General features: G+C 39.3%; 1 protein-coding gene across 2 annotated transcripts in view; it reads right to left on the bottom strand.

Annotated features, from left to right (window-relative positions):
• Nucleotides 1–8,168: 8,168 nt before the first annotated feature.
• LOC139660112 (E3 ubiquitin-protein ligase RAD18-like) overlaps nucleotides 8,169–23,286 on the bottom strand; it is a 28,583-nt gene continuing 13,465 nt past the window's right edge. Inside the window, exons 6-8 of one of the 2 annotated variants that reach the window (XM_071538170.1) lie at nucleotides 14,802–14,849; nucleotides 8,694–8,811; nucleotides 8,169–8,431 (exon numbers count right to left, since the gene is read on the bottom strand). In XM_071538170.1, coding sequence (XP_071394271.1) covers nucleotides 8,712–8,811; nucleotides 14,802–14,849 — 148 coding nt within the window. In that variant the 3' untranslated portion in view covers nucleotides 8,169–8,431; nucleotides 8,694–8,711. Of the gene's footprint in view, nucleotides 8,812–14,801; nucleotides 14,850–23,286 lie in introns of both variants that reach the window. The other variant, XM_071538169.1, reaches the window with a different exon arrangement.

Genomic DNA, 23,286 nt, shown 5'->3' with positions numbered 1-23,286 from the left:
AACCTCTAGTCTGGCTCATTAGCAGGTGTCACACCTCTTTCACCGCAAGTCCTTCAACATCCTATTAACCATGATGACAGGCACTGACAGGGAGCAGTTGAGGAAATGACCCAGAAGAGAAGATTCAAAGTAAAAAAAAATTTAAGTGGACAGAGGATCTAACTTGTCAAAACTTCTACTGTGTGGAGCATCCTGGTAGCTAATACAGTTACCTACACTGAATACAGAGTTATGCTGTGCTATATCATCTCTAAGGCTATAAATATAACAAAGGGAAGCAATCTCTGTACATATCGTGTGATACTCTATTGATCCCCAAAGGGAGGAATTTGTCTTTTTGCTTGGCTCTCTTCACTGGGAGGTCAAAGTGCTGGGTCAGCTGCAGCACAGCGCAACTGGAGCCGATAGGGATTCAGTGTCTTGCCCAAGGGCACAAGGGTACTTGACAGAGGCTTGAACCCTGGCCTTCCAGCTGAAGGGAGGTCTCTCTGATCATTACACCACCTGCTGCTCAATGGCTCAATCATGTCTCAAAGTCAGAGAAGCCATAAACCATAAAATAACAAAATGTCTAAATAAGGCAGCAAATGTATTAGGCTACTTCCAACAGTATTGTGCAAGGCATGGACAAACCACAAAATTACTTGAAATTATTTACGTAGAAAATTTTAAATATACAATTTAAATTTAAATACAATTTAAATATTTTATATGTTATATCCCAATTATGCTTTCTTTCATTAATCATATTTTTCCCACCAGAAAAAAAGCATGCCAGGAATTAACAGCCTCCAGCTGTGTGATCTTCCAAACATGTTTAGAATAAATGTTCCATGATATAACTGGCAGCGGTGTATTACAGACTGACTGAAGAAGCTTACCAAACATCCCTGGTTCCCAGAAACAACACAGACCTGGAACTAGACATTTGGGTGATGTAATATCACAATGAGCACACCTCTCTAGAGACATACTGTAAGTCTTATGGACCCACATACAGTGTATTGTGCCCTCACAAATTTCCACAACACTTGATAAATATTAGCCTACAAGTCAGTAAAAAACAAGCAGAATTAATGGGCTACATTCTCAGCTAAGTTAACACAATTTTATTATTTTATACAAAATCAGTTAAAAACAATATTCTCCAAGGATGATATACTATACTCATGTGATTAACAGATGGTTCTCTGATTTCAAAGTACTTTGATTCTCTTTGATTCGTAATTCTAACAAATACCAGCAAACATTTAACCACCTCTAATGCTAAATGAATTAGGCAACTTTGACAAGCCCCATTCAGCATTAACACTAGTGTTGATGTTGATTTAAGTGGATTTAAAGGGATTTCACTAAGTACTATGACACATTATGCTATTGACATCAAGGGCAAGATTGCAAGTGAGCACTTCAATGTAAAGGATCTATTGTTATATTTATTTGAAACCAGAAATGGGATTTTTTTGTTCTTTCTGAGACTCAATACCTCAGTATTATATTAGTCATGTTAAAAAAACACTATCTAAAATCTCATTGGCTATTGATACATGGAAACTGTGATTGGATCATTTGTTCAAACCCGATCATAGTAGTCTGAATATTGGACAGTGATAACAGTTTCCGGTGTTCATGCAGTTAGCTGTCTACATGTGTAGCTTACTGTATACCATCACCTAAGTGGAGTATACTCTGCTTACTGCTGTGTACAGTAACAGTATGTCTTCCTCTTCTATAATGCTAATAGGCATCTTCAAAAGTAATATAGGTGAATGTGTGCATCTGCATTGGAGGGCAAGCACACACTTTCCACTCCCAACTACAAGAACTGATTGAATTTGCCACATCACTGACATATTGTGTGTGTATTTGTTCAACGGTTCGCTTAACCCAGCATCTGTCATTGTTTCATTAACAAATTTGAACATGCCCGAGTTGCAAATGTTCCATTGATGACATCCTTCTTTTAACTGGGGATCATTTCACATAATTGCCATGCTCCCATCTGGTGTGAGGATGAAATGCATACATCAGAGTTGTCTGATGCAATGAGCATTTTATACTGAGCTATCAGGAGAAAATTCTGCCTTCGAACAGATTTTCAAAGTGGCAACCCAGGTTGTTTGACTGGATTGAAATTTCAACATGGTTGAGGCTGACTCTAACTCAGCTAAAGTGCTGTTTGATTTGGACTGGTGCTCAGTCGGTCTACTGATAGCAGATTACTAGGCTTCGTGCAAATGTAGGCACTGAGGTGCATTCAGATACTGTAAACAAGGTTAAGTAACGGCTTGTCAAACCATCTAAATGCAATATACCAAACAAATTTGTACCTAGAATTTGGTGTGGAACCAAATCAAACCCCAAACTTACAGCTGAGGAATTTGGTGAGCTTTCAAAGAAAGGTGCCAATAATTACTTTATACATCACTTTTACTATACCGTATACAGTTTTTTTTAAATAAATGCAGAAATATACTTGAAACACACAGGGAATGGGCTATTTTCCTACTTTTCTGAAAGACTACAATTTTCTGAGAGTTGAATATAGCTCATTATGTTAATCTTTTTGCTGCTTTTTTGGCTAATTGTTACTAAAGTTGCCAATAAATCTGGAGGGCCCTTTATCTACACAACATGGAAAAATAGGATCCTTTCACTGCAATCACCAAAGAAACCATCTGATGGACTATAATTATAAGCCCAATTCAGCTGCTTTGTTTCCTTCCCATGTTGATCTGTTAAATCCTAAAATTGCTGAAATTGCAGGTTGTTGCTAGGGCTAGAGGTGTAAATGAGAGACCACAGAAGATTTGCATCTCAATATCAAACTATTCAAGCTTTGAGAGGTAATAAAAAGATAAGAAGCCACGCTCAAGTGGGCTCTCATGGTCTCTCATGGTCTCTCAGTCCTTTTCCTTTGTAGCTGATTGAGGAGATTCATCAAAGTTACTATTGGTACAAACTAAGTAAAGCCAAGTAAATACTTGATTCGAGCATGAAAGAATCCTGCACATTCAGGTAATTTCAGCAGTAAATCCAATCTCCATTCTATTTAGGAGCTCCACAAGGATGTTGGGTGCAGTCCAGTGACTCAATATCAGCCAAAGTCAGCACAAAGAGGGAACAGCAGGCCCTTCCAAAATAATATGAGACCTAGAGGAAAATACAGGGTGAAACACAAGAATTTAAACAGATCAATTCACTGTCTCTCAAATGACAGTACTGCTGGTGAGACTGTTTATTATGAACAAATAGTGTCTGAGCAGCTTCAGTAAATGAAAGTGTTTGGCTGACCTGTATGTACTCCCCTTTGTCTTGACCCACTGCGTCTCCTACTCTGACATTGATTATATGAACCTGCCCGCTCACCCTTCTTGGAATGTGACTTTGCAAAGTGCAAAAAACAATGCAGCACATGCACACATGTAAGTGCTTTATTTCCATGGCTCCCAACTCTGGTCCTCAGGACTTAGTACTGCTGGTTTTCTGTCCTAGCAGCTTGTTACTTTCATTCACCTGACATCCCAGGTGTAACTCAGTGCCTGATTACATGACTAGAATGAAAACCAGCAGAGCTCTGGGTCCTGAGTTGAGAACCACTGCTTTATTTGAATCGCCTAAATGAAATTATAATTTACAAAAGACAACCTTTTTATAATATATAATATTAAAAAATATACTACTTCTCCAATGGCAGACGGCCAATGATAATCAAGACCGCACCGACGTTACTGCACTGAGTGTCGTTATGGTGACCTTAATGGCGACAAGATTAGGGTTGCAAAATTCCGGGAATTTTCAAAGTTGGAAACTTTCCATGGGAATTAACGGGAATTTATGGGAATTAACGGGAATTTATGGGAATAAACGGGAATAAACCAGGAATTTACTAAATTGAAAGTATGCTCTTAATAGGGAACTTAAATAGAGTTGGGTAAAATATATTTTAGCATAATCCTGACTAAAACAACCAGATATCATGCAAGTACAGTTGAATATCTATGCTATTCCTCAATCACATGCACACATAGCACACTGCTTACTGCAGGGCTATTGAGACCACGCCCCCTACATGCACTGTGCATTCCTGTGCATTTTTGCTAATTTTTGAATGGGTTGGGTCGGGGGGATGAGTAATATTTAACTCAACATTCATGTTTTTGTTCTTCAATGAAAGAATTGATTGTTCAATAAAATATTTAACACTTGATAAAGTTCTACTTACAAATAAATCTGTTTTAATTGTATTATTTTGGATGGATGTCTGCTTATAACAAAACAAATATTTATGCTTGGATATGATACCTTTCCATTAAATTACCCTCAATTCGCAGTTAATTCCCATAAATTCCCATTAATTCCCATAAATTCCCATAAATTCCCATAATTCCCATGGAAAGTTTCCAATTTGGAATATTTCCAAAATTCCCCAGCTTAACTTCCCATGGAAATTTACTGGAAACTTTCCAGAAATTTACCGGAAATTTTTCACCCCTTTGCAACCCTAGACAAGATGGTGACCGAGTTGGCGTTGATGCCCCACGCCCAACTGTTTTTATTCTGTTTTTTCTGTGTATGTTGCTTATGTTCCATTTTGTTATCAACATTTACTCTGTCTGCCCTCTCCAGACACCTGTTGCACGCCTGACCCTCCTGGAGGGGGGATCCCGCTCTGTGACGCCCTTCCCAACGTGTCTTACATTTCTTTTCCCTAACGAGGTTTTCATGGTAGTTTTTAGAATTTGTTTCTTACAGCTTTCTGCCAGTTTTTGTTGCTGCAACTGTTAATGTATGATATATCCTATTTATTTATTGTTATTTTAATGTAAAAAAAAGAAAATCAAAAAAGCAGAAAAGAAAATTTCATATTACAACCTAATGTACTATTAAATAGCACAGTAGGTTTAACTAATCTTTAACTTCAGGGGTTAATAGTCTGAAGCTGTAACATAGGACTGAACTATCACGTATGGACATTACTTTGAACATGAACTTTTATTTTAGAAACTTAAAGATACTTTAGATACTTAAATTACTCTTTTGAGTTGTTAAGCAACTATCAACTCCAAGGAGCTGATACAGGCTCCTTGGAGTGCTCACAAACAATGCTTGCTAGAGATTTGTGCTCAAAACAATCAGTTTTCTTCCCTCTTATGGTAAATCTACTGTAACTTAGTTTTGATGACTTCATCCACACACACACACACACACACACACACAGGTAAAACATTTTTGACATCTGTTTGCAAGCTCAGTGATGCGCTCATCTCCCAGATGAGTCATTTTCTTCCAAATTAGCAAAGCATTTCTGCTTTGCTAGAGTGAAAGGAATGCATAATCGTTTCAAATTTGGCTTTAATTAATGTGCATCTTACATTCATTCTTTACAGTACATTTCAATGCACTGATTATCCACTCGAGCTGTTTATGCTAGGGTCATAATATTTTTCCCACACACAGAAACTGCATTTCTTGATATTTTCGTTGGCTTATTGCCAAGTATAACTTTTCAGTGTTATTTAGTTTTGTTCTTCTATCAGTTGTCAGGATTATCAATATATAGGTTTAAATGTGCCAGACAGACAGTCTTTTAGAGGGCACATTATTTTTTCACAACACTATAAGTCTGTTGCTGAAGCTACGAAACCAAGGTGGGAGTGGAGCAGCATAGTAATATCATGACAATTAAACAAAGGGACTCCCAGCAGTCTGTACAACAGTGTGCAGCGCACGTCCACACGTCAGAAAGTCTACAGTTTTGACAAGCTGTCAAATGTGTACCTGGATTGAATCAATTTTCAAACTATCAAGAAATTGTAACACTTGGTATGTCACTGCCTAAGACGCATGTTATTTTGCAGGTGGCATTTCTAATTTTCACCCCAAAATAAATGGCATTCGAAAGAGAGAAGTGAGATATAGATGACTTCCTGTCAAGGGGACACATCATTTGAATAATTTGAAAAAAGTTGCACACTGGCAAATCCTCCACCTCAATAAATCATTCAATCTACTAGTATTTAGTCTTAAAATCTGGGGTGAGATATCTTCACTTGTTTTCGATGCAAAGGATGATCACTAGTTCAGTGATCATCCTTCTCCTGCCTTGTTTGAAGAGACTTACACTTGTTCTTGGAGCAAGTGAAACTGCCTTTGAGGCAAGGGCAGAATTTCTCAATTGTTATAAAAAAAAAAAAAAAGACTGAATATGAGATTATCTGAGCTGTTAATGCTTTTTGCAGTGTATCTCTGATGCATGTCTTTAGTATAAAGACACTTTAGTCATTTTTCACTTGAGGCTATGCTTGTTAAGTTAAGGGGGAGCTGTAGTCAGGGGCACAGACGTTTGTGCACAGCACAGGGTCATGAGGGTTAATGTGCTAGTGTGAGACGTATCACTCTGCCCTCAAGGAAGGATCAGACAGAGCTCTCACCATGACATTCAGATTGGTCATCCATCTCGCAGGAGTTCTGGAAAGGTCTTAACATGGACAAAAGGCTGTCACGGCAGTACAGTGCCTTTGAAATGTGAACAATTGTGGAATGCAAACAAACCCACAGGAATTTTTGAGGAGTAGGCAGCAGCCCAGCAAGCCTTTTGACAATTCAGAAGCTTAGACATTCACAGGAAAGTACTGCAAAGTCAATTTAGTGTACTTTTCTGTGATTGAGAACTTAGCTAACACTAAACTGTATTGTCCCGATACAGTAAACTCCACACATTTGGTAATAATAATTTTAAGCAGTTAAAGTTTCCAGCTTCGCTCTGGTTTATTTTAAGATCAGGAGCAGGCAAAAGCAGTTCATTTAATTACCACAGATTTAAAAGGTTTTCACTTCATTTCACTTTGTGTTGTGTCAATAGCCAATTTTCTCACCCAGACAGTCAAATATGCGGAGTGTGATTTCTGCTAAAACAGGTTCGTGGTGAGTGGAAAACTGTGGATCTCTCCTGTGTATGGAATCAATGATAACACTGCCTGCTTCACTGCTTCCCAAATCCAGACAGGGATCAGGAGCCACTTACTTCTCTCCTGTGGTTTCAAGCAAGAGCAACATCCCTGCTGTTCTTTAAGCCAGAGACAACTAGCTTTGCAGCCTTGTGTAGGAAGGAGCTAGGGAAGCAAGGGGAGCAGAGGAGGGCTGCGGTAAAATGAGCATGCCACACTGATATGAGTCCAGTGGTGTCTGTGATGCTGTAAGGAGTTTTTCTGTGGCCCTTGGACAGTCTGTCAGTGTGTCCCTGCAGTGTCTGAGAAGCACAGACAACTGAGTTAGACGCACCATGTTTCCGTCCAGGCTCCAGGCAAGCTCTGTTTTCAATCAAGGTCAGGTCCCCAAAATGTTCCTGCTCACTCTCCCATGCACACACATACATAAACACCTCTTCCTAAGTGTTTACTCCCTCCCTACCTGGCTTTTCCTCAAACCTCGGGTTTATTTAATTAAACTGACCGCACTCTCTTTTCTTTCAAAGAAAAACAGAATCAATTTGAGAGCTATTTTACAGGTGGTACTCAGCTGGAATTGCAAATGACAGGCAAATCTCATGTGACTGAGCTCTGTTAATCTGCTATGGCCAAACAACACGCCAAACATGAAAGAGATTCTTGAAGGTGGGAGATGGTAGATTAGCAATGAGACAACCTAATCAGACATCCAGCCACTCTGGGTTAAAAAGTGCAAAGAAAATTACCCATGTCTTTCAGTTCACATTCCACTACCACCCATGCTGTTTCTGGGATCATTTGTACAGCTGCTAATTCAATAGTTATATCACTGCAGCCAAGTCCCAATGTGCAGCTTTGTGCCCTAGCAGTCTACATAAATTTGAAAGGCCATTTTAAAAAGACATGTGATTGCACTTAATGTTATGCACGCAGTATGGGTGATCAATAGGGTGTAATTGGCTAACACAGCATAATGCCAGATATTTTATAGCATCCTAATATATTGTATATTACCCTCCGCCCATGGGTGTGATTTTCAAGAAGGAATTTGACCTATTTCCAACTATCAAGCTGGGGCAAAAGATCTGGGTGCTGTTGGTGACACATAGGCAGCTAATGTTTGAGGATGCCCATTTATGTAATTCTATTGAGGTGTACATATACAGTATATGCCAAAAGTGTTCTTTATTAAAATGCCCAATCAAGTTTATTTCTGCTTAAAGTGCATTTTACAGAAGGACTGAACACACCTTTCAACACAAACAATGGAATGGGAAACAAAAAAATGTAAACATTAAAAGCAGGCAACAACAGAAAATTGGGATCGCGACTAGGTAGGAGGTAGGAGCAGGGAAAGGGAAATTGTAAGACAGGCAGGCTGAGTTTTAAATGGTTTTTAATCTCTAACATGGATACCAAATATTTAACACAGTGAATAGTGTCAAAATAAACTCAGCTGCTGATTCCATAGTCCCCTTGTTCTAGAGGTAAAATGAGTTAACACATTTTGAAGAGATGATGAAATACTGAGGGCCATAGACTAAACACTGAACACAACTAAATTATGTTAAAATATGAAATATTTATTCATACAATAATATCTAAAGTAAACAGTACAATTTGTCTCTTACAAGAGATGTCAGGCAAGAGTGTGTATAGAAATCACTTCCTGATATGCTTCAAAGTCAGTCAAAAGTTAATTGCTATTGATGTGTTTCTGGTTCAGGGTCTCTCTCTCCTTACCCCGTCCTCCATCTCTCCTTAAGTTTTACGGCGCCGTTTTCCAAGGATGAGAGGTGGAGCCGTATCTTCCTCTCTGGAGCTGGAAGTCCGCTTTCGGGCTGAGGTCTTCTTTGTGTCTCTAAGAAGGAACAATGTAATGATGAGATGAAATTGTATGAACCTATATATATATATATATATATATATATATATATATATATACATACATACACACACACACACATATATATACACACACATATATATATACATATACATATATGTATGTATAGAGTTACATGTTCTCAACAATTTGCATTAACACTGCTTTAACACATACAGACAGGCTAACTTCAAGGTGCAATCTCCACCATTTTGTGATGAGACACACATGAACTGCTGTGTACCAACCGCATGCACTTGCTGCCTGGCTTCTGTACACAGTATGTCAGTACCAATAATATTACAGCAATAAATTACTTGCTGGCCATGACGTTCAGTTCTGGAATATGCGATAAAATAGCCAACACCATAACTGCGTAAGCTATGGCCCTGTAGAAGAGGACTGCCTTAAAGCATAGTTTTATGACTTGTAGGATATAATATAGTGTAAATTAATATTTTTCTACAAACTGTATCTTGTAAACATGCCTGCCTTTGTATCACCTGTCCAGGGACAGCAGATAAATGTTCTTTTTTTTGCTTATCAATAGACCTGGATGACAATTCTGAGAAAAGTCATTTGGAGGATTTGAGAGGAGGGGAAAAACCCTTAAAAATTTAATTAACAGCCATTTTCAGGTCAACAATCTGACAAAATCACTTTTCACTATTACCATTATGGTGGATTAAGTCAGACAGACTGGAAAAGTAGTCCTGAGATATGGGAAAATGAGAAGTGCAAATGAATGCCTATTTGCCTCCAGTTCCCTTTACGCAACCAACATGTCATACAGTCAATTAACACTGAAAGCCCCTTTACTTTTGACCGACTAATGCAGTGCAGATACTATAAATCCTGCAGACTACGAAGGAGAAACACATTGCCTGGGTGCATTCACATTCCATTCTCATGCTGTTGAAGAGACAGATTTGAAAATTCATTTTAATTCTATCTTGAGCGACAGGCTGCTTGACATCCCTCCAGCAACTACGTAACAAAAGAGCAAGTGGTTGACCAGACAAGTTACAGAAATTGGCTGAATATAACACTCTGTGTGCTTTCCACTTAAAAGGAAAAGTTATGCTCTATGTTTGTAGCTAATATAGAGCTCTAAAACACGTGGCTGTGTATCTCTCCCTGTCAAGGTGAAACAAAATATTTATTCATGTTGGCTGTTAGGTGGCTGAAAGGAATGATTTGTTACCAGAAAACATTTTTAAACATATTTAGTGTAGTGGTACAAAGTCAAACCCATTTAGCAAATATCAGGTCACCAATGAAGTTTCACTCCCCAAGTAAATCTCATGAAATCGCATTAAATCAAGTCAACTTACACATGCAGGTGCCTAATTGAAAATGTTTGCCCAGCTGAAAGAAAGTCTTGGTAAGCCTGGATTAAATATTCCTTAAAAGGACGTGTCTCATATAGTGACTTACGGCGATGTGGTAAATTACCTCTATTTTGAAATGATGGTAGCTCTTGATGCCCCCTAAAAAGCAATGTGCTAGAGCTTTAGCATATGCATTTTAGTGAATGGACTTGATCAAAGAACTTGTCAAAATGTTGGTGTGTTCCTTTAAATGTAATAGGAGGTGGATGCAAACCATGGGCTGGTGTAACTGCGCTAGGATGGGCTACAGTGGGTCTATTTATGCAGCTTTATGACACCTTGAATGCTAAAGGTTAAAGCCTAGATGAAAATATACAAGTGTGCATAAAGAAATATTAAATAAAACTAGATAGTACATATTATTTATTCCCAATGAAATTGATCTTATTCCGAAACTGATTTTATTATTTAATCCAAAAAGCATAGACCAGCCAGTATATGGAGGTGGCATAGAGTAAAGAAGACATTAGAATCATATCCTAAAGCTGAATAAAATTTAAATGAGATAGTCAAGTTTTAGTTGAGTTCATTCAGTCTGTACTTGATAAATGGCTATTGTATTATTATTCAGCCTCTTGACTGAATTCTGGAAGTTAATGAGGAAAGCAGAGAATGAAGGAAAAGAGAACCTTCAGTTTAAAAGTTTTCTGGTACTTTACCATTACTTTGCCCATACACCCAACAATTTCTCAGACATTTTTAGCACTCATTGGGGAGAGGGGTAAAGTCAGTGTAATATGTAAGCCTTGACACATATGAGAGACATGGGAAAGTAAATAAACAAAACTAATTTCCGTAGCTTTCAAGTCCCAAACTGGACCCAGTGGGAGCAGGCGATGGGATGGGGACCACAATTTGAGGTGACAGCAGTAGCTCAGCATATCGTGTTAAGTTATAGCTCCATTACTGAATCACCTCGTAACATAAACTGGTGGATACTCTACGAGATTCACATTTGGGTCTGCATCTAAGACTCTCCAAGAGAGAGGCAGAATGAGTTGGATCGAGATGAAGAGGAAGAAAGTGGAGGTGGCATTACTCTGCCCTGCTGGAGGAGGACAGACCTCCATCTCCCCGAAAGGAAATATTCTGATAACAGAGCCCCTAAGAAACCAAAGGGGGGCCTAAAACCCCAGTGCCTTGCATGTGGAACCACTTACAGCTTCACATGAAGGGCTTTCTACAGCTGTTTACACTACAGACATGTTACCCTCCAGCCAGTGACAAAGTCCTGTGCCTCTCTATCTTGACTGGATGGATAGCAAAAACAAAATTCCACCGCTGGAATGTGGGTCAGACATCCATGTGTGTATAAGAGGAAAGGGGTAGATGTCTTCGTATAGCGGATTACTGGTATGCAAGGAGTCAGTCTCCATGCATGGACGCTTCAGGACTCATCAAATGAACAACAGTCAAATTCTTGTCATCTTTGCCGGAGTTTGACAAAGGCTGGAGGATGGAGATAAAGCCTTTTTGTTTAATGGGGGGCAAATCACCTTTCACAGTTATCACAAGGCACAATAAAACCTTGGTTTCCTGCTATTGAGTTGACAAGGCATTCCAAGCTCCAACACTGTGGGGATATGAATGGCTATATACAGGAAAGTATTGTGTGGACGGATGACATTAAGAGTGAACAGTGGCAGGTTTGGACATCACCAAAAGGTCATTTAGACAGAGATGAAGAGCGGAGCCTTGATTATCCACAAGAACAATAATAGAGATAAAACATGGGGTGAAATCACATTCAGATGTATTGCCTTGACTTGAATGTTTTGTTCCCACTGTCTCAGTGAAGCTTTCTGTATGTGAAACGGCCTTGAAACTCACTTGCCTCTGCGTGGTAAATGAACAGCACAGCAAGATGGTAAAACTGTGATACAGTGGCTTTTATTTGAGCTGCACTCTTCTTTGCCGTTGTCATTTTCTAGGAAGTGGTGTCGTTTGACAAATCACTGAAAACTATCTATGGACTTCAAATTTCTGTGTAATAAGACTAAAACAGACAAATGACAAAATGCAGACAAAATGCAAATGCACACACACTGCACGCACACACAAGTGAAGGTTCTAACTCAGGCATAGGCACCCATCGGCCATGAATCAATGAAATCACCTGCTGTCGTCTTTGGTTGAAATGAAAACCTGCATACTCTCTGCCCTCCGTGGCACATGGTTGCCTATCCCTGCTCTACTAACTACTATAATTAGTCCTCCATATGAACACCATTCCTCCTGGATGTCTAGATTTGTTCCTGATATGACTCAATGACTCAATTTCTGAACAGCAGCACAATTTGATCAATCATATTCCAGGGGATGTTAAGCTGTCAGAACAATTACTGGGATCTAAGGGGCATCAACTACATGACAAATTGTCCATAGATTTGCCGACAGTTTGTTGACAAGATGAACTCAATGAGCAGTGCTATCGTGCCACCTGTGACAACTGAATTTCCAAAATCTGTTATAGGGAAAGAATTGCATAATAGGGATATCACTGGGCGCTCAAGGGACAACTGAACTCAAGTTAGCACAATAATCTTTTCTCCAAGCTTAAGCCACACTATTCAAAAGCTACATCACATCTAGGAAAGTAGGCTTATGTACATATTGCAGCCTCGGCTGCTCTTACTGTTTCACTATAGCTTCCAGGACACACTTTAGTGTTTCTTATCAATGAAATGATGGTAATCCTGGTTAAGACCAAAGGCAGAGCAATACTGAGTCATTATTTAATGAGATGCAGATCTTGGAAACTCCACCATATAATGTCTGCAAAATAAATAACTACATTTGTAACTAAATTTTGTGGCAACAAACATACATTTTCTTAAGCCAAACCAGGATGCTGTCATGGTCACATGAAAGGCAGAGGCAGAGATATTCATAACATGAAACCCAGCTGTGCTAAGAGCTACTTCTCTGCTCTGACAAAAGAGCATGCACCTACAGATGGTACTTAGACTTCACTTCTAAAGCACCTACAGATGGTACTTAGACTTCACTTCTAAAACACATTGACTGCTGGCAAGGGAATGATGGGAAGTCAGCAGTGGGCAAAGGTTTCTTTGTATGTGGATTCTTCATGTGCCTATATGATATGCTACGGTTTTCACTTTTTGGTTAGAAAATTAGCTGGTCCATACTGCAAGTTAGACCAAGGTCTATTCACAAGTCATATAACTTCTAAAAAAGCTTGACACACTGGGCATCAACCCAGACAGACAGAGGAAACTAGAGCTAGAGTAGCCTGTTCCAACTGAATGTGCCTGTGACTCAGTGACAAATATTCCTACCATGACAACAAATCACTCACAATTAGGGATCTTATTTCCTCCAGGTTGAAATGTCAAGTTACAAAAACTGTGGTTTATGATGAAAGCAGCAGAAAATAAAAGACATGACAGGTCCACATTAGTATGATGCCAAGATAGTTTACTGTACCAAGTGCAACTTAAAGGACATCTGTTTTATCTGATTAAGATAGCTTCTGTGATGCCAGCTTAGTTCTGAGTACTTACTGTAGTATTAATTTCCTTATTGTCTTGATAATCATATGGCTAAATTTATGCCTAAATAGTTTCAAATAATACATGTAAATGTTTGTTTGTTTCTTAGAAATAGGAAAATTACTGTTTAGGATATTTTTGTCAACATGTAATTTTTAGGGCAACCCAAAACTGCAGTGCTGTATTAACATTTTATTATTATTATCTTTTTTTTTATCACATTATTGATAATAATTATTGACATTTCATTGATCAATTATCCAACATTGGGTAACTTCAGCAGAGTAGCACAATCAATGGCTGACATTTGAGTTTCCACTGTTCTAAATATATGGTTGCCATAGAACTCAATTGACAAACCTTTTATTCAAAGCATATTTATTTAATAATCCTACTTTTTCCCCTCCAATTTACACTTCATAAAATAAACCTTCTTTGGTCCATAAGTGATGATTTGCCATGCTGTGCCAGATAATTCTAATGCAATAGTAAGGGTGAAAGAGCCCAGTGTTTGTCCTTATGACCCATCACTCGAGATGACAGATAAATCACAGGAGCCTGGCCAGCCCAATCTAGGAGACAACGGGGGATGGAGGCAGGGTTGGAGGATGACAAGGAAGGAAATACTGACACCAGATGGGTTGGATTATACAGAGCTAGGACTGGACTACCAGTGACATTCTCTAATACATATCTTATATCTCTCTTAGATGCACAGGGCAATGGTTTATAAGACAAGACAAAGACAAAGACAATAAGACAAAGTATATCAACCTAACAAATATGCATGTACTGCAGCTGGGATGTCTGATGTGAATAGCATTTATCTGTATGCAAACAAGCCAGCTGCCATAATTTGAGATCCAATCTACACATCAGCACAAACCTCCAATTACTTGCAAAGGCAATTCAAGTTAATATGCAAACACAGGTGATGAAAATGTCCATGTACCTAGCCTGATATGGGTGGCACAGCAGAAATACTGTATATAGGTGACATTTTTGGATAGTACCAATGTGATGAGTTTTAAAAAATTCTTATAAGGACTGCAGAATCACTTACTCAAAGTTTCTGCATGCAGGCTCTGGCCCAAAGATGTCTGAAATGGAACTATAAGGAGGAGGGAGTGGGGGAGGAGAGAGGGAGGGGGGGGAGAGAAAGAGAGAAAACATGTTATTGATAAAGTTTGATTGGTTCAGTGATTATGCTGTAGCAGCACAACATTCCAACAAAAATCTCTGGCTGCTAATAGTGCCACAGCACCGTTCTGAGCCCAAGTCACTGCCCTGAACATAAGGAGCTGACTATAAATAGATTGTGATGCTCCTCGATCTATGATTGAAAACCCTGAAAAAAGGGAGCCGACTATAAAAAGACTGTGATATTCCTCGATCTATGATTGATACCTATCCTTCGGACACAGTTCTATCAGTCATCTTAACAGCTGTATTTAGCTCACATCTCACTATTGATATTCCTGTCTCATTTGGTGTAGGAAGCACATCTCTTACATTGTGATCAGCACAAGTCTATTTCTATGCTAGTGGTATGAGACATGCATAAGGAGCACGGATCATGACATTCAGTATATGCAACTAAAACTAAGGAACTGAAAGGAAAGGAAGGCTATGCTGAGGATGAGGATGAGGATATGAGGTCCAGGATGAGCTGCGGACAGACTAAAGATAAGCAGGGGTCTGACTGAGGAGAAGGAGGGCTGACCTCCCCACGTCTGGTCTACTGAGGGATAAGATGAAACTGAGCTGCAGAGGGCTTAAGGTGGAACACGTTCTGGAAGATTGGGGACTGCAAAAACATGTCCCTTTAAGAAGAGGGGAAAAGCACAAGAAAAATAAAAAGCAGTTTGGAGGTGACAGAAGCAAGGAAATTGGCAAGCTGGATGGTGCATCCTAATGAAGTGTAGCCACTCAGGAGCCATGCCACAGGGAACAGCTTGATGACACTGCAGTAGAGGGCAGCCCAGCATAAGAAGGTTGCCATGACACAGAACACAGAAGTAAAGCTGCAGGAATGAAAACAAGTCAGGCTTCACAGAAATGACTGGACCATGGTATCAAGCTGAATCCATGGGATGCCATAGACATGGAAACACAATTGTAATCGTTTTTTTGTTGTTATTTTTCCAAAGAACTTTCTTGAGATCCAAAACTCCATATTACAAGATTTAAAATATATCTCAGTCATAAAAGATTCTCAGTGTTATGTCAAATTCTCATTTGTACTTCTCCCCTGTGATGCTTTTCACTCGAGTTAACCAAAAAAGCACATGTCTATATCAAAACCTTAGATGTTATCCAAGGGCATCAAAAAATGAAAACACATCACAACACGCCCCAAAGTAATAACCTCCATGGGTGGTTTCTCCTTTATGGTGGTGAGAGATGTGGAGAGAACACAGGGTAAGAAAGAAAAATGGGATGGCAAAACTGTGCCTGTGCCTGCCCCCTGTAGTGATGTTTCGCTGAAGTATTGAGCCGGGGCATTAAGCATGAGTAAATTTAGAGGAGATACCAGCAAATCATGCCATCTGGTGCTGTATGCTGTTGTGGCTTCAACACATCTCTTACAACCAGGCACTCATACATCAGCCACATTCGCCACATGTGGCAGTAAGGGAAAGAAGTAGACATGTTGAGTTTGTAAGTGGCAGGGGTCTTTAAAAACAGTGTGGCCAACGAAAGATCTCAGAGTTTATTCCATATATAGAAAGGGGCTTGGGGCAATAATAAAGTGAAGATAAATAACTCATTTTAAAGGAGAAGATTTAGGGGGGTAATAAAAACTGGCCAGTCCCAAGCCACACTTCCAGCAGGGCTTCAGAGCTTCACAGCTACCAAATATTTAACCTGAGTTATCATAATGACATACTGTTTACCGCTGTACAGGATAGGGCCAACTGGATGCATCAGGATTTGTTTACAAATTCATATGCTGTAAACACAACAACATATATACCCCCGAGCTTTCCACAGAAAAAAGCCACAGGTCACAGCTTTTCAATATTCCGTGGCCTTAAAAAAAACAACGTAAATTACAAATTTTCATGAAATGCAGACTGATGAGAATTGTTTTTAAACAAATCACCAGTTATGTAGGCTTTTGCTTTTGATATTTAACTCATGCTTTTAATATTTGAAAGCATTTTTATGACAACAAATTACTGTGCAATAAAATAAAATAAATGAATTCAACCATTTAATTATCAGAAAACACATTGAGGATTGAAATGAAAAAAAAAATAGCTACCATAAAAATTGTATTTGTGTTAACAAAAAGGAGTAAATGTGCAAAAACAAAAATATAAAGATAAAAATAAATGAGAATAAACTATAAGTATAATTTTGGGAGAAAGTGGTCAGTTCCACCCACTCAGCCTGGTAACCCTAGTCTGGAAATCAAGACCAAAAACTGACAAAAACAGGAACTTTCTACCAATTCATAGCAATCAATTGTGCCAACAATTTGGCCTACTGCTTAAGCTTCCCTGCTGGTGGAGCCCCGATGAAATTACATCTTAGGACTGTTTGTCATCACTCAGAAACAAAAACAGCCTAAAATAAATTGAAAAAGGCCCAAATCTCAGTTCAACAAGGGACATAAATTGCAAAGAAATTGGATACGTAAGTGTGTGTTTGTGTATGTGTGTGTGTCTCAGTGAATGAGCTAAGAAAGCATTTCTATATCATTCAGAAGTGAAAAAGCAACTATGGACGAAACTGAGCCGTTGAGCAACACAACTTGAATTGTTGGATGAGTAGAAGTAAAGCTGTGATTACCTATTTTGCCATAGCACACATGCTGAGAAGAAGAAGACTGCCATTGACAGAATGAGAAATTAATCGGCATCAGGAGCTAAAATGGAAATACACAAAGCACTGGATAGCATGAGATTAAACCTCCTAACTTGGCATATCCATGGTCATTACATCAAGCATCACATTTGTGCCTGAATGAAATGCAAAAGAGGGATAATGCCAGGTCTGACAAAGCCTTTGTCAAAAAACAAAAGATGAAAATTAGGGTCTTACTTGGCCATGTAACAGAGGAACAATAAGATGTGTGGTGAAAGGCATAATCTAACATGACCCTAGATCGACCTCCCATCCAACAAGATCCAACAATTAGTGTTCAGCATGCAAGGTATTCTAGGCCGGCCATCCCCATGGATTAAAAGAAACATCTTTGAAGTTTGACTCAGTGTCATCACAGAGCTAGTCATCATGAATCCCTAAGTAGAGACGCATCTGGGTAAAAGAGAGGACCTTTGGTTTTATCACACTTCCAACTACAGTACTCCTCGTTAATAAAGTGCACATTTACAGGGACTGATCCAAGCTTCTAAATCATAAATGAAATACGCAGCACCAATGTCACCAGTAAGTTACAGGAAAAATCCACCCTCACATACTCTTGTGATGAGGTAAATCCAGTTAAAAAGACTATCTCTTCTTGATTTCCCTTATTAAATATACACCACTTACAAAAGAGATGTAGATAAAGAGAAGTAGATGAATTAGAGAAGGATTTCTACTCAATTGAGACAATTGAGATGTAGATTGTGCAAAAGGGGCTGCAACTCAATGTCAGGAAGATATCCCTAATATTTTGCAAAGAGCAATAGCGACAGCATAAGAGCAAGAGAGTGAGGTTTCCATTCGAGAAAAAGTGAGAGGTGCCATGCTCATAATGCAGCATGTCTTGTGTCTTGTTGGCTGGTGCTTAAACTCATTTTGACAATTCAAAAAAGGTCTTCCCGAAGATGCAGTAGGCTCAAGTCTAACTTATGTTAATTTCATTATGTTTCCCAGTAGGCCAAATGAAGTTGATGTAGATTCATTGTTTTTCCTCATGCAACTGTACAACTACCGTGGGGAGACAGAGTAATTCCTCTTTGAGTCCCATCTCAATTATGGAACAGCTTACTCCCTCAGGCAAAACAGCAAGACACTACTGGGATTTGGTAAGACTGGCCTTAGTCCTTGATTGATTGTTCTGTTTTGTTTCAAAAATCATAGTTTTTGTTTTTCTCAAATGAAAAAAATAATATCTGTTCATTTTAAATGCACTTTAAATATGACTTTTGAATAGTCTCTTTTCTCCAAAGTTCTTAACCAAGTTGAAGTGCTGCACTGAGTCATATTACCGGGGTTCATCATAACCTCACCACATAGGCACAAAGGAAAACATTGTGACAGGGATATATGAGGCAGGGGCTTTAACTTTCATTTCTTGAAGGTATATGATTTAGCATGACTGGTTTCCTTGCAGGGGATAGGACAGGAGCCCCTGGTGAGCACATCTACTATCTCCTATCTGACTGAGGAATCCAGTCTGGCCCTGGAGAGCAGGTGTCCATCAGCTTCATGGAGTACTACAGAAGAGGATCACATATTGTGTGTCAAGGTATTGTGACATACAGAGATGTCAGACAGATAAAACTCCAGACAAGGTTGTCTACTAGACCTGGGCACTGGGCAGATGCTATAACTAGCAGACAACAGCTGTTGTGCCAGAAATATAGATGTGCCATTATAATAGGCTACCAGCAACAGATTCAACTTTGTAAAGGTTTGTCTTTTCTCGAGACCATTTTTATCCCAGCATAGGAAAAGAAAAATCAGTGCATACAAAAGATTTTTGTTAACCTAAACTCTAGTGTTGTTTCCTTAGTACTGTGTTTGGCATTTATCCCAGTTAAGCAAATAATCAAATAATATTGGGAGAGGACAAAATACAACAAAATAAAAGAAATGGCTGCTGAGCCTTCAGGGATATTCAGTTTAAAGATGAATCGGACAGACCGAAATAGATAACAGATTGACTCAATCTATCCCATCCAGCTGTTTGCAGCTGCCATGATTTAACTAACAATGAACAGAATGCTGAATGCAATGCTTGTTTGAAAAAATAATAAATCAAAACCAAACATGACTCTGCTTTTAGTTCTCAGCATGTAGCACATCAAGGCTGGCCTTCCGTTTGAAGGAGATCAGAAACATTCTTTATGAGTTATTCTAGAAAAGCCAACACCTGAAGAGTGCAGGTTTAAATTTTCAGGAACCTAATCGCAAAATAGGAAAGATGTTGAATGTAATGATCATTAGAAAGAAGCGTTTTGGTCCTAACTCTCATTAGCTGTTGTGGCATCCCACTGCCATGTGATATCACAGACAGCGCAAGCCACTGCTAAGAATACTAGAGGGCAAGTACTACCCTAATGATCTGTTTGACTCCTAGGGAGCCAGCCACAGGTGTGCTGCACTCCCTTAATTTCCCCTGACCATGAGCTCTAGGAAGCAGGTGCAAGGAAGGGGAATCTCAGGCTGTGGTCGAATTGTCTTTTTTGCTTAGGAAGGTTCCTAACTGAGTGAAATGACCCGAAAGTATCTAAGTGGCAGCCATGATAAGAGCTGTTCGAATTCTCTAAATGCTAAGGAAAGGTGCTTCAATGCTTCCTCACTTAGCTCCTTTAACATAGGATACACTGGACCATCCTTTACGAAAGGATGAAAGGAAAGATAATGCTGTCCTACAATTCCTTGCGGCAGCAACATTTAAAGCGATGCACCATTCGGCTGTTCACGAAAACATATCAAATCATGACCGACAAGGGACGCAGATCATCATGCAAGTTACCGCTGGTTATTAAGCATTTTCCATCTTATGCCATAACTTGCCATAAACCAATAGGCAAACTATGAACATTACGCTGCTGTTGTAAAATGATCAAAGTGAAGTTAATGTTGTAGCGTAACCTATGCTCAGTTTGCATTAGTTATTTCTTCATTCTGAGCGTTGTTGTATTGCCAGCCTTTAGGAATATCATTCATTAATTTTACTTCAGTCACAGATGCTGAAACCCTTGCCTTGATAAAGGCCTGTATCAGCCATAACAACTTCAAAGCAAAATCAAGTCAACATTTCAAGGTGTTTACTGAGTTCTGTGGTGGTTCTTAAGCTATTATATGCATAGGCTTATAATCAGATCATAATCAGCATATTAACCATAACACAGAAGTCTGTCTTTCAAGAAAAAGGGATATGAGACGTTTTTAGCCAGATGATGTTTTTAATTCAACATGTTTGAAACTTAAGAATGATGATATGTACAGTAGCAGATTTGTAGGCCTAACATGTTATGCCTATCTTGCATGAATTTAACAATTATTTTCATACAATCATACTAATTGGGATTCATGTCGATAAATATGAGTGGACAGGAGGGTGAGCGTGAGCAACCATTCTCAATGTGACAACCATTTCGTTTCACTTTTGTGGCCTTGTATAGCCTATATTCCTTTTTTATTTCAATTCCAACCTTGGTGATGAAGCAATTTTTTTCACCGGGTCGTCCACGTTTATATAGCCTGCATGAAACAACACGGTAAGAACGCACGGGGCAAAGTATCTAAGATGTGCTTTTAGTAGTCCATCTTTGGAACACAGTAGTTTCACCACGGCAGACCCACGTCATTAACATCCACCGTCGCATAATTACGTAGCCTAGTGTAAGTGCAGTTGGATTCTCTTTGCACCGCGGTTGTCTTTTCCTAAGCCCTTATGAATTCGTCTTTCCTTGACCTCATGACGTTTTCCAACGAGGTCAAGGAAAAGTGGTTAGGAATAGGAGTTAGGACGTATTTTTTTGACTATGCGACCGCAGCCCCTGTGTACTGGGCCTCTCAGGGAGAAGGACTACAGCAGGTAGTGATTAGTCCCTCCTCTCTGGTTGAAGGTGTGCTAATCAGTGAAATCACCTAGTGTAGTGTTTGGTTGGAATGAAAACCTACATACTCTCCATGCCTCCATGGCACACGGCTGAATACCCCTGCAGCAGAATTTCAGGGGCTTAAAATTAGAGGACTGTGGAATGCGTTATTTTGTTGTGGACTGTTTGTCCACAATGTTCTGACCAAGTCTTGACAGAGAAATGCCGGGTCCAATCGAGGAAGAAGCACTGATGAGAATTGAACTGCTTTCAAAATGGTCATAAAATCAAAATGGTGGCTATTCAGTTTTGAAAGTGACAGTTACTTCAGTTGCTGATCAATATGTTTGACTTTAGAAAACTAAACAAGAGATGTATTGTACTGTGACATGAAATCAGTCAACTGAGGACTGTACAAAATAATTGGTTGTGCAGAGAGGCTCCTCACATTGTAACTTCAATTTGTCATAGCTCTAGTCTGTATTCACATAGTACAGCAATGGAAAAAGTGCCAAAGTGTCAAATCCTGCTTTCTATAGGTCTTGACTGAGCAGAGTGTGACATATCAAGAGTATTTTCTCTAAAGTCCAAGAGTGGCAAGTTATGCTTCACCATCTCAATTACGAACACTGTTGAAATCAAATAATTACTTCGACAAATTATTTTGCAGAGGTAGAATTTGACACCATGATGTAGTGGAGGATTTAAGCTTTCTGATGTTGACTCTTTCAAACCAACTTGCCAAAAAACCTTCATATATCTTAAAGTCCATACGTGAAGGATTTGAAAATTGTTGACTTTGGCGACCCATAGTGGTGGTGCCAAAAACGGACACTGTCGCAAACGTTCTGGCGACGTCTTAGCGCCGCTTGCGACACCCCCCTCCATACAGCTGGATATATGTAAAATATAATATATAATATGTAAGCAAAGTACTGCTGCAGATAACTGTAGCTCAAGCATTGGTTTCTATATTATTCCTAATGACAGCAGCTTACTATGAAGTAGTTTGTTATTGTGAGAATTCGGGTTAACAGATGTTTGGGGGATCACTGTCGATGTGAACATAGCCTATCCAACATTTTAGTATTCTGACTCCATGAGCTGCAGCTAATGGAAAATGCTACCGCTAATGAACTAGACTAAACACAAATCAAGTAACATAATCCGAGTATGGAGTTGTATTAAATGTGGAGATTACGGCCGATCAAGGTGGTAGAAGGCAGGACACATGAACCCGACACAACCGAGGCAACCAGGCGGCAAATGCGCACTATAAACGACGCAATTGCAACCCACACACACTGGACAGGAGGAACGCCGTGGTCTGCTCTTTCATGTAAGTCGCTATGATGGTTTCTTTTCCTTTACCAAATGCAAAGGCAGCCGGCTACGTACTGACAAGTGAAGCTAATTTGCTAGGTTAGGTTATATAGCTTAGTAGCTGTACAGGTAGCCTACTACATAAATAAACTATGCCATTACACATAACCGCAGATATAACCCACACTGGTCCTAAACAACCCCACTCTCCTTCTTAGCTCTTTTAGGACTAGTGCTCCGCGCCAATGGGTCCGTGGGGCTCCCAATTCTTGTGACCAGGGGCTCCAGTTGGTCTATAACCTATCTTGTTTACACGCTAAACAGATAATTGCATAACTTCTGACATGCCAAATCTAGAGTAATTTGTTTGAGCTATGTGTGAGAAGTGAAATTACTTTTTTCCAATCCTGTCATACAGGGAACAAACTTTGATGGGTCCTCGTATCGAACACCAATAGCAAACCAATATTTGTTAACTGAATTGCCAAACATTGA

This window comes from Centroberyx affinis, unplaced genomic scaffold (genome assembly GCF_046629955.1).
Source record: "Centroberyx affinis isolate AG114_WGS23_722 - 3 ecotype Tasmania unplaced genomic scaffold, CSIRO-AGI_Caff_v1 ptg003216l_1, whole genome shotgun sequence".
NCBI lineage: Eukaryota > Metazoa > Chordata > Actinopteri > Beryciformes > Berycidae > Centroberyx > Centroberyx affinis.
This window is presented reverse-complemented; position numbering and strand designations above follow the sequence as displayed.